General features: G+C 41.7%; 2 protein-coding genes across 5 annotated transcripts in view; one reads left to right on the forward strand and one right to left on the reverse strand.

The window, feature by feature from the left end:
* Positions 1-597: 597 nt before the first annotated feature.
* On the reverse strand, positions 598-4867 carry LOC139392592 (THAP domain-containing protein 5-like). 2 transcript variants are annotated; one of them, XM_071140676.1, is made up of 3 exons: positions 4713-4867; positions 4145-4331; positions 598-3167 (listed from the first exon to the last, which is right to left on the reverse strand). In XM_071140676.1, exons 1-3 carry the CDS (start codon positions 4793-4795, stop codon positions 2340-2342), a joined length of 1098 nt encoding a protein of 365 aa, XP_070996777.1. In that variant the 5' UTR covers positions 4796-4867; the 3' UTR covers positions 598-2339. The 2 variants fall into 2 exon arrangements, with proteins under 2 accessions (XP_070996777.1, XP_070996778.1); XM_071140677.1 differs by having other exon boundaries at positions 1392-3167; positions 4708-4851.
* A 5869-nt stretch (positions 4868-10736) lies between these two features.
* The window catches only part of LOC139392775 (CD82 antigen), a 6857-nt gene continuing 5057 nt past the window's right edge, over positions 10737-12536 (forward strand). Inside the window, exons 1-3 of one of the 3 annotated variants that reach the window (XM_071141023.1) lie at positions 10737-10859; positions 11463-11541; positions 11687-11799. In XM_071141023.1, coding sequence (XP_070997124.1) covers positions 10797-10859; positions 11463-11541; positions 11687-11799 — 255 coding nt within the window. In that variant the 5' untranslated portion in view covers positions 10737-10796. Of the gene's footprint in view, positions 10860-11056; positions 11289-11462; positions 11542-11686; positions 11800-12536 lie in introns of those variants that run through there. The other 2 variants (XM_071141022.1, XR_011629728.1) reach the window with 2 other exon arrangements.

A 12536-nucleotide genomic window follows, 5' to 3' on the forward strand; every position in this document is an offset into this window, starting at 1 on the left:
GCCAAAGACAGGACCTATAGGCCAATCTTTACATTATCAAAGTCAACCTATATGATTTTAAATTGTCAGTGAAGTCCCCAGCTTCTTCATTACTGCTCAAAAGTTCTTCTCGGATATCAATAAAATTGCTGTGAAGTTGACTTTGTAGCATTGCAGACTAGTAATCAATCAGTCATCTCAGTGTACATGCTGTTCTTTTTACCCGAGATCAATAAACTGGGAAAGTGACAATGTCGTGTGTCTTCAGAGTGGCTCTGTGAGGCGTGTGACGTTTCTCTTATAGATCTCAGGTCCAAATTACAGCGTGTCGTCTCCACTGTGATTAGAGCTCCCTTCATCTCACAATAGTCTACAAGCAGCCCTTCCTACAGGCAGCCCTTCCTACAAGCAGCCCTTCCTACAAGCAGCCCTTCCTACAAGCAGCCCTTCCTACAAGCAGCCCTTCCTACAGGCAGCCCTTCCTATAGGCAGCCCTTCCTACAAGCAGCCCTTCCTACAGGCAGCCCTTCCTACAAGCAGCCCTTCCTACAGGCAGCCCTTCCTACAGGCAGCCCTTCCTACAGGCAGCCCTTCCTACAAGCAGCCCTTCCTACAAGCCTTCCTACAGGCAGCCCTTCCTACAAGCAGCCCTTCCTACAAGCAGCCCTTCCTACAAGCAGCCCTTCCTACAAGCAGCCCTTCCTACAGGCAGCCCATCTGTTCTATTCTGCTTTATGTATCTGCTATATCTCTCTACTGTTGCTCCTATGGAATGCTAGTCGTTGCTCACATTATGTTTCACTACAAGTGAAATGAAACGGTCAGTTCTGGTTCGAGGTTACGCCACGTTCATAACAACTGTGAACTCGGAAATCTCAGACTTCAGTGCGTTCAAAACATCTGTGAATTCGGATTAAAACGAGCTCCGAGCTCTGGGAAAAATAGTTTTGAACGGTCGTTCAACTCGGAATTCCAAGTCGGGAACTCAGGCCTCTGAAGCCCGGGAACTCAGGCCTCTGAAGCCCGGGAACTCAGGCCTCTGAAGTCCGGGAACTCAGGCCTCTGAAGCCCGGGAACTCAGGCCTCTGAAGCCCGGGAACTCAGACCTCTGAAGCCCGGGAACTCAGACCTCTGAAGCCCGGGAACTCCATAAAATATAAGGTCAAATCATTATGTCAGCGATCCACAGGTAAGAAGGTCGGAGCTCCAGAAAGAGTCGGAGCTAGACCCCCCCAGCTGCATAAAGCTCCAACATGAAGATCACTGACGTCATGATTTGACACCCCCCCCCCCCCCCCCCCCCCTCTTGAAAGCACCAGTTTCTTCATGACACGTGTGATGTCATTGCATTGATAAAAGGGTTGCAGGTAATGTAAGCCATTTCCATCAAGAAAGAGGACCGCAGTGTTGCATTTTCAGTGATGAGAAATCAGTTGACCATTTAATTTCTTTATGGAAAGAAGTAGAGGACGCCCAACCAATGGGAGTCAAGGAGCAACCAGTTACATCATCAAAAAGGATGCAAAGCTTGTTTAACATTCAAATATATGATTTTATTTGAGAAAGTATTAAAAGCTTGACGTTTCGGCCTTCAATGGTCTTCACCAGAACCGGTTCATTTATCAGAACCTGTCTATTTAAGGAAATTGACGAAGGCCCGAAACGTCAAGCTTTTAATAGTTGCTTGAATAAAAAATATATTTTGAATAGTGAGCAAGCGTTGCACCTTTTCCTATTCAACCATTTAATTAGAACCAAGAAGATGCACCTAAAACGGTGTAGTCGTCTCAGTCACTCGGATACTTACGTACCGCAGGCTGCTTGTTATTATCCAAATAAATATAAAACATTAGTGAAAAACACCTTTGCATACATTAATAACCAGTAAGGATCCGTATGACCGAACAGTAGATTTGATATGATATACGAATACTATACCATTGAATAAAACAAGCAGCCATCTGTAGCACAAGAATAGGGAATATCACGTCCCTTAAAACGCTCCAAATTACACCACTAATATTGACAATATGTCAGTCAGTGATGTCGAAACATGAAACAGTAGTGCATCGTGCCAGGGCCTGTCCTAAAGACACAGTGCCACCTAGCGGAGACAAACGGAAGAGCTAGAACGAGCTGGAGAACAGATTGTAGCCTTGGCCAACGCTCTTTGAGAAGGGCCTCACTACTAGTAAGTAATATAACTCTGGTGAAACATGTAAACAGATAATAAATAAGTACAAATGATTGAGACTGTAATAACCCTGTAATAACCCTGTAATAACCCTGTAATAACTAGACAAAATACATCTCATTAGAAAGACCGTTGTTAATGGAAACAAAGCACTAAGGTTAAGACATCAGAGCAACGCAGAAGTAATATAGTCCTCTAGTAATTTCTGCTTTTCTTTTAAAACAACGTTGCTCTTCTTCAGATGTGCCATCTCGCTCTCAAGCGATCGTATTTTAGCCATGGTGCTTTCCTCTCTCCTATCCAGCTCCATGATCTTGGTGTGGAGGCTGGCTGTCTTCCTCCACAGCTGTTCCTGGTCCGTGTCCTGTTTGGAGTAGGAGTGCTCGTACACAGAGATGTGTCCCCCCTCCCCGGGGCCCTCCTCCCGGTCTCCCACCCACTCCTCCCTCCGCAGCTCCAGAGGGAAGATCCTAAACGTCTGACCGAGGGCCACGTGGAGGGCGTCCACCGTGGCTTCACATTCAGAGAAACGGCCGACAGGGACGACGGATTCACAGCAGAGCACAGTCACAGTGGAGTCCAGTGTATCCAGCTGCTGCAGTGTCTGTGTCTCACCGGACAGGTTCAAGCATGAGGCTGTCAGTATCCCACCACTGTCTCCAGATAGTTCTCTGTTCACCTCACACACTGCAGCCTGGGTCTCTGAGAGCATCACCTCCCCCAGGACCATTTCACTAGGAGTAGAGGCCTCTGTGTCTGAAACAAGCGGTCTTTCATATAACAGTGTAGTGACCGTAGATTCACTGGCATCCTCAGGGTTAAGGACAGGAGTAACACTCACCACGACTGGTTCCACTCTGACTGACCTTTTCAGAATCAGAGGTGTATTCTTGCCAGGAGGGGAGGGGGAGCGGATGAGTTCAATGTTGGCGTTGCATATCCTGGTTTTGGGCTTGGTGGTGTTCTTACTGGTGGAAACGGTTTTATCTGCATCCTGGGGGGAAAGAGTGATGATTAAACACAAACAGAAATCATGCTGTCATAATATAGCCATGTATAGTGCTGTAATTGATGTATTTTTATTTGGGGGGATTTGTGTGTTATTTTGTATTATTAGGTTACTGCATTGTTGGATCTAGAAATGAAAGCGTTTCACTGTAAAATATGTTGTACGACCGATACAATGTGATGTTGCACTTTAATCAATTCCAGGGATGGTTCAATTCAAAATCAAGGCAGTCAACTTAAAAAACTATTCAAAATCAAGGCAGTCAACTTAAAAAACAATTCAAAATCAAGGCAGTCAACTTAAAAAACAATTCAAAATCATGGCAGTCAACTTAAAAAACAATTCAAAATCAAGGCAGTCAACTTAAAAAACTATTCAAAATCAAGGCAGTCAACTTAAAAAACAATTCAAAATCAAGGCAGTCAACTTAAAAAACAATTCAAAATCAAGGCAGTCAACTTAAAAAACTATTCAAAATCAAGGCAGTCAACTTAAAAAACAATTCAAAATCATGGCAGTCAACTTAAAAAACAATTCAAAATCAAGGCAGTCAACTTAAAAAACTATTCAAAATCAAGGCAGTCAACTTAAAAAACAATTCAAAATCAAGGCAGTCAACTTAAAAAACAATTCCAAATGTGAAAAAACAGCATCTATTTTCAATGACTTCTCAGTAAACTGAGGAGTAGAAGTTATTCATTTCAAAACTTTTTTTTCCATTGTTGAATTTTAAATGAAAATAAATTCCTGAATCGACTGGCTTCACATTGAATTGACCCCAGCCCCGATGAATCCCAAAGAAAATATCCCCACACAATGCTTTGTACACTGAAATGACGATCAGCGTAAAATGCATGATCAAACTAATGTGAAACTCTAATAGCTGTCACTATTCTGGAAATGTGCATTAAGACTTCTGATAATTTTGTTGGGTGTCACAGAAGGGGTGTCTGTCTACTTACATCGTGTGTGTGAGGGAAGATGGTAGGGAAGGCCGTGTGTTTCAGGTACCGGATCCCCCATCGCAGGTCAAAGCAGTCCTCAGTGAAATGTTCACTACACAGGTACTGGTGTCTGCTGGGGGTCCACTCCTCTCGCTTCATGTTGTCTACCCATATCTGCAGCCTGACCTCATCTTGCAAAGGGAACCTGTGTGAGGAGACAATACAAACATGTTGTTAAGACAGCTACATTTGTTGACATGCCCTATTTCGATTTGTCAGCCCCATCCAAATGATCAAGATTACATACAAAGCATTGCTTCTGTAACGTTACTAGTGTTTCAGCCTAGGCTGAAGACCAAGAAACACAATAACAACAAATGCAGCACCAGTCATTCGTCAATTGTTATACACAAAGGTAAACAAAGGAGGCTTTGTGTTTTTCTATGACAGCTAACTATTTGTTCTGAGGGCACTGCTGGATACACAACGCTAGCCAGCAACCAATATGAGCATGCTCGTTAAGCTAGCTAGAAGTAGGACTGTATCTGCACATAGAAACGTGATGGGAAAATAATAGATACCGTACGGGTAAAAGCTTATTCTCTTGTTTTCTTTAGCGGGTGTTCCTCCACGATTTTTGCAAAGTTTTACAGCACAGTAACGGGGCATATTTCACCTGAAAATACATTAAACGTCTGTACGCGGAAGTATTTCGGTCTTCCTCTACTGTATGGCTGCGGCAGAGAAGAGAGTTGCTGCGGCACGTAAGTTGTGGCTTAGTGTCCAAATGACACTGCCCTCTAGCGCTTGGCGGTGGAACTGCCATTCTGCATTTAGATGTTACAGTTTTTTTACAATCACTTTAGCACTAATTTCGGAACCTTGATGTCATTTTTCAAAACTCTATACACAAAACTCATAACCAATGATCAAAATGCAAACTTTTCAAAACTCTAACACTTTTTCCAATTGCTTGGATACAGTACACATAAAGCTAAGAGCATTTGTTCATTTAACTAAAATGACCTGTTCAAAGTGACACAACTTAACATCAAAGTATTACCATTTCAAAATGCAATTCACACATTACATCTGAGATGACTGTCTATTCACACATTACATCTGAGATGACTGTCTATTCACACATTACATCTGAGATGACTGTCTATTCACACATTACATCTGAGATGACTGTCTATTCACACATTACATCTGAGATGACTGTCTATTCACACATTACATCTGAGATGACTGTCTATTCACACATTACATCTGAGATGACTGTCTATTCACACATTACATCTGAGATGACTGTCTATTCACACATTACATCTGAGATGACTGTCTATTCACACATTACATCTGAGATGACTGTCTATTCACACATTACATCTGAGATGACTGTCTATTCACACATTACATCTGAGATGACTGTCTATTCACACATTACATCTGAGATGACTGTCTATTCACACATTACATCTGAGATGACTGTCTATTCACACATTACATCTGAGATGACTGTCTACTCACACATTACATCTGAGATGACTGTCTATTCACACATTACATCTGAGATGACTGTCTATTCACACATTACATCTGAGATGACTGTCTATTCACACACTACATCTGAGATGACTGTCTATTCACACATTACATCTGAGATGACTGTCTATTCACACATTACATCTGAGATGACTGTCTATTCACACATTACATCTGAGATGACTGTCTATTCACACATTACATCTGAGATGACTGTCAATTCATTTCATTACAATGATCTAACTATCAATTGATACAACTGATCAAAATGATGAGTAACTGTTGCATTACTCTTAATGCATAGTTTTATGGAAACTGACCAACAATATTCCATGTTTTTAGATCATGAAAGTTTCAGGATAATGATATCCATTGACACCAATTACCGTGGAACATGAACTAATTGGACTATATTATCTATGGATGTAATATTTCATCATCATTCTTTATCAGACACTGTTTCTATGGTCCCATGTACCACTTTTCCAGACCATGTTTTCAGATTTAACATTACTGTACACTCACCAGCCACTTTATTAGGTACACCTATCTAGTGCTGGGTAGGACCCCCTTTTGCCTCCACAACAGCCTGAATTATTCACGGTGTTGTATGTTAAGAGATGCCCTTCTGCACACCACTGTTTTAAACAGCTGTTATTTGAGCATTTGTGGCCTTTCTGTTAGCTTGAATGAGTCTGGACATTCTCCTCTGACCTCTCCCCTTAACAAGGTGTTTTTGACCACAGAACTGCCGTTCACTGAATGTGTTTTGTTTATCACACCATTCTCTGTAAACTCTAGAGACTGTAGTGTGTAAAAATCCCAGGAAGGCAGCTGTTTCTGAGATGCTGGAATCACCATGTGTGGCATCAACAATCATACCACGGTCAAAGTTGCTTAGATTACGCATGTTGCCCATTCTAATGTTTGGTCGAACAACAACTAAAGCTCTCTACTCTATATACTCTATATATTGAGTTGCAGGCAGCCACATGATTCGCTGTTCAAATGTAACCTTCCTTGATGGGCTAAATCAGGTCTGTAGAGCTGATGTCATGACCTATGTCATTGTGTGGGATAATGTCAGGTTCCACCATGCTCAAATGGTGCAAGCATGGTTTCAGGCCCATCCACAATTTACCACCCTGTACATACCCCCATACTCTCCTTTCCTAAAAACCCGATTGAGGAATTTTTCTCCACATGGAGGTGGAAGGTATATGATAGGCGCCCTCACGAACAAGCCACCCTTCTCCAGGCCATGGATGACGCATGCAATGACATCACGGCAGACCAGTGTCAGGCCTGGATTCACCATGCAATGACATCACGGCAGACCAGTGTCAGGCCTGGATTCACCATGCAATGACATCACTGCAGACCAGTGTCAGGCCTGGATTTGCCCTGCCCGAAGATTCTTCCCAAGAGGTTTGGCTAATGAAAACATCCATTGTGATGTGGATGAGAACCTATGGCCAAATCCACAAGACAAGGTTGAGGGAAATTTAGAAGTACAGTAGTCAATCCTTTGTTTAGCTTTTTACAGTAAGCCAGGTGAGGAACACTGCAGTTGATGTTTTACAGTAAGCCAGGTGAGGAACACTGCAGTGATGTTTTACAGTAAGCCCGGTGAGGAACACTGCAGTTGTTGTTTTACAGTAAGCCAGGTGTGGAACACTGCAGTGTTGTTTTACAGTAAGCCCGGTGAGGAACACTGCAGTGATGTTTTACAGTAAGCCAGGTGAGGAACACTGCAGTGATGTTTTACAGTAAGCCAGGTGAGGAACACTGCAGTGATGTTTTACAGTAAGCCAGGTGAGGAACACTGCAGTGATTTTTTACAGTAAGCCAGGTGAGGAACACTGCAGTGATGTTTTACAGTAAGCCAGGTGAGGAACACTGCAGTGATGTTTTACAGTAAGCCAGGTGAGGAACACTGCAGTGATGTTTTACAGTAAGCCAGGTGAGGAACACTGCAGTGATGTTTTACAGTAAGCCAGGTGAGGAACACTGCAGTGATGTTTTACAGTAAGCCCGGTGAGGAACACTGCAGTGATGTTTTACAGTAAGCCCGGTGAGGAACACTGCAGTGATGTTTTACTGTAGTTATTTTATTTTTTTGTTGCTAATTATTTTTGCTTTGATTCAAAGAAACCTATGAGTGATTTTATTGTATTTCATCAATACATTTCATATTTTGTTCAATGATTCCACTGTGTCTGTAGTATTCTCTCTACTAGTCCTTTTACAGTGATGTATTTACGTGTAGGACCATAATGAAACATGTATCACATATTTTGTACTACAATATTTAATGATTGAACGAACAACTACACAGTGAAACTATCGGTATCTTGTGTGTGGGTGATCTAAATGAATGTTCCTACGGTATTTCATGATAAATGAGTTATTTGAACCAATGATTCTGCAAGTGCAAGGTTTCTTTAAAGATATGAATGCACAATGCAATGTTTTGAACATTGGACAGCCTGTGTTACAAGTGATGACCGTTTTGAGTTTTGTGTCTAGAGTTTTGAAAAATGACCACAAGGTTCTGAAATGAGTGCCAAAGGGATTGTAAAAAACTGTAATTGTGTCTCTCAAACAGTGGAGGCTGCTGAGGGGAGGACGGCTCATAATAATACAGTTTTTTTCGATTGCTAAACGACAGTGGGCACAACTGGAGTCACATGTGCAAAACTCTAACTACAGTCTGCACTACCAACAGTCACCTGAGCTAAACAGTTCACATCACCTGCAAAACTCATTCCAAGCAACACAACTCTTAACACATGGCTCAAAACACGCTCAGTGCAGCCAAACACTATGCACAACCCTCACTGAGATAACACACACTGTCACTCAGAACAGACTGAGAGTAAAAACACTAGCATCAAACACCAATACAGAAAATACAAACTTTTCATCTTTACAGTTTGAACAATTTCAGTGACTTCATACAAAGTAATATTTTCTTCAAAGAAAAGAGTGACATTATTTCACATGATTTATTACAATTTTTAGAACATAACAATTCTTTAAGGTAAATGAAAATTAGCAGTTTGCTTCAATAGTCTGTAGTAATTTACGGAATTACAGTAATGAGAAAAAAAAGGTAGAAACTAAAAGTACATACTGTAATTCGAACAAATAATTGAGGGGCTAATCCTGCCTCTCTCTAGCATCAGGCCACAGGTTTTCTTCAACATCACATCTAATGTTTTCTCTTGCCATGCACCTGGGGAAGAACCTTCTGGAGTGCCTTATCCATCCCTGGCAGTCCTCTGGACTCGTGTCCTCACATCCGGCACGCATGGCTTCCAAAAGAGACATTTGGTCATGTGGGTGGTGACCAAACACTTTCCACCTCCAGGCAGAGAAAAACTCCTCTATTGGGTTGAGGAAGGGTGAATATGCAGGCAGGTACAAAACCATAAATCTGTGATGTGCTGCAAACCAATCTGTGACAGCTGCAGAGTGGTGAAAAGCAACGTTATCGCAAACTATGACAAAAACTTGGGGGTTTCTTACTGGCTCCCCCTGTTCTGCTGGCACTAGCTGAGCATAGAGCTGTTATAGGAAAGCTATAAGCCTTTCTGTGTTGTATGGGCCAATGAGTGGTGTGTTGAGAAGCAAACCATCATTGGCCATTGCAGCACACATGGTGATATTTCCCCCCCTTTGGCCTGGAACCTCCACAGTGGCCCTTTGACCTATAACATTCCTTCCTCTGCGCCGTGTTTTGGCAAGGTTAAATCCAGCTTCATCGATAAATACAAATGAATGTGGTCTTTCCAGTGCTTCCACCTCCATTACTCTCTGAAAAACAGTAAGTGCACAGTTTTACTGTAGAAATGCTAGTTTTTTTTTTACTGTAAATATTTTGTATAGCTGTGTACGTAACCTCAGACGTCTTACCTGGACATATTGGTATCTTTGCTCTTTTATCCGTTCACTGTTTCTCTCGAACAGTACAGTGTATAACTGTTTCATTGTAACTTGGTGTTTCTTTAGGACTCGAGCAATAGTTGTTGTGCTGACAGAATTAACATTTTCAAATATATCATTATCAGCCAGCACTCTATCTTGAATCTCTCGCAGTTTTATTACATTGTTGACAACAACCATGTCAACAATAGCATTTTCCTGCGCATCTAAAAATATTTTTCCTCTTCCCCCTGTTGGGGGCAGCCTTTGGGTCCTGTTGTAAAAATATATTTTACAGTCAAACTTACTGTAATATATATCTGTGTAAATATTCTATAATTGCAATACAAAATAGATTCCTGTAATGTTTTCATTTACTGTAAGGATGTAACTCTCACCTGTTTGCATGATGGAAAATTCGCATTACAGATGCCACTGTGGATCTTTGCAGATTGGGTTGCAACCTCAACCCTGCCTCTCTCAATGAGAGACCATAGTTCACGACATGGTCTATAAGTGTAGCCCTTATTTCATCTGAAATAACAGCTCCCTCCACGAACCCATCTTCCTTGTTCCATTTCCAAAATGAGTCTTTCTGAGCTCTACCTATATATACTGTAATATGTGTGTGTGTTCACTAACAAGTCTAAAACAAGACACCTGCTTAGCCTTTCAGCTGAAATTGCAATCAGCAGTGTTTGAAAGGCACAAGGCTGAAATCTATTCCGTTTTGAATGTGTGGTTCACAGTTTTGACAGCAGTGTGTTAGCATTTGAACAAAGTGCTGTAAATTCACAGTGTTGTGCAGGTTGTGGTTAAAGTCATGGGATAAGTGTGTAGAGTTTTGAAAACTGTGTTCAAGCAATGAAAAACGAACTAGAGTTTGGTCCACATGAACTGCTGCTGTGCAGACTGTAGTTAGAGTTTTGCACATGTGACTCCAGTTGTGTCCACTGTCGTTTAGCAATCGAAAAAAACTGTAATATAATAATGCAGTGAACAGAAGAGGATTACATGTGTTTGATACCATTCCATTAGTGTGAGCCGTCCTCCCCTCAGCAGCCTCCACTGCTCTCAAACATCAGTTAATTGTTCTGTAACAAACGCCCAAACAGCATGCTGACTTTGTGTGTCAAGAAATGTAGGTTATCCCTACCATGGTAGACCCAGGATTCAAACCCATGCCATAACAATAATGTTGTCTCATAGGCTACTAGGACATAGGATCCAGGACCACAGCACTTCAAGTATCAGGAAGGTAAGTAGGTCGGTGCTAGGTAGATAGGTAGGTGTGTGTGTGTGTGTGTGTGTGTGTGTGTGTGTGTGTGTGTGTGTGTGTGTGTGTGTGTGTGTGTGTGTGTGTGTGTGTGTGTGTGTGTGTGTGTGTGTGTGTGTGTGTGATACCTTCATGCGTGGGAGTAGTTAATTATTAAGAACAACGAGGAGCTGGACTCTGTTCCCAAGGTGATGGAACCAGGAAATGGCACCTACCAAATAAAGCATTACCTTAACAGTAGTCAGGCAGGCAGGGAGGTGAGAGAAAAATAGTTTGTCTGCCATTGCTGTTGCCTGTCGCCGTGTCAGTGAGAAGTAACCACAGATAAAATATCAGGAAGACATCATGAAGGTGGACGACAAGTTTCAAATTCTCAAATTCTTCGCAGCAGTTTTCAACTCTGTTTTCTTGGTAAGAACAAAAAAAGATGGAGAATTCAACCTAACCCTAATCTTAACCAGCTAGCATTCCTCATCTGAATCTTCTAAAAACGACCCAGAGATGAGGCTTCGCCTCTCGACATGGGGGTTTCATGTACTACATACAGTATGAAGTGACATGCAGCATTCTGAATCCTCTACACAGATTCTGGGGCTCTGTATCTTTGGATGTGCGGTATGGATCTTGTTTGACAAAGACAATTTCATTGCTGTTCTCAGCTCTGGTAAGTTATACTGGACAGAGAATTGCCTTTTGTCACATTTCAGAGTTTCTATATTAACTCAAATGTTATGAGAGACAAGGGTGTGATTGTTCCTCCGAAAACACACCTGCATTTTTGTTGTGTGTGTGCGTGCGTGCGTGTGTAGTTGAGGTGAAGACTGTAGCTGGGGGACTGTTCATAATTGGTCTAGTGGTGGTTGGTGTCACTATCCTGGGGTGTATGGGAGCCCAACTGGAGAACAGGTGCTTCCTACTACTGGTGAGTGGTCATGTTACGGTCATCTCACACACAAACAAACACAAACACACACACACACAAACACACACAAACACACACACACACACACACACACACACACACACACACACACACACACACACACACACACACACACACACACTAGTGATGCGTGGGTTGACTCATAACCCGTAGTCCGCACAGTAATATCCAGGGTGGGTGGGTTTAGGGTCATTAAATATTGTGTGGATGAAGGGCGGGTTGGTGGCGGGGTTGAATATAGAGAAAACTATGCATATAAAAAAATCCATAAATGTATCATTATTGTGCAGTTCATGTCTATCAGTAAATAAATGTACAAGAGAAGAAAGGGAACTGTACAAGGTATTTTCTATATTTGCAGGTTAAGGTCGGCTGTAGGCCTCAGATTTTCACTTTATCACATACAGTGGGGCAAAAAAGTATTTAGTCAGCCACCAATTGTGCAAGTTCTCCCACTTAAAAAGATGATAGGCCTGTAATTTTCATCATGGGTACACTTCAACTATGACAGACAAAATGAGAAAAGAAATCCAGAAAATCACATTGTAGGATTTTTAATGAATTTATTTGAAAATTATGGTGGAAAATAAGTATTTGGTCACTTACAAACAAGCAAGATTTCTGGCTTTGTCACACCATGACCTTAATATTCTTTGTTTTTCCTTGTTATTTTGGTTAGGTCAGGGTGTGACATGGGTGATGTATGTGTTTTTGTC

Source organism: Oncorhynchus clarkii, chromosome 33 (assembly GCF_045791955.1).
Source record: "Oncorhynchus clarkii lewisi isolate Uvic-CL-2024 chromosome 33, UVic_Ocla_1.0, whole genome shotgun sequence".
In the NCBI taxonomy this organism is placed as follows: Eukaryota; Metazoa; Chordata; class Actinopteri; order Salmoniformes; family Salmonidae; genus Oncorhynchus; species Oncorhynchus clarkii.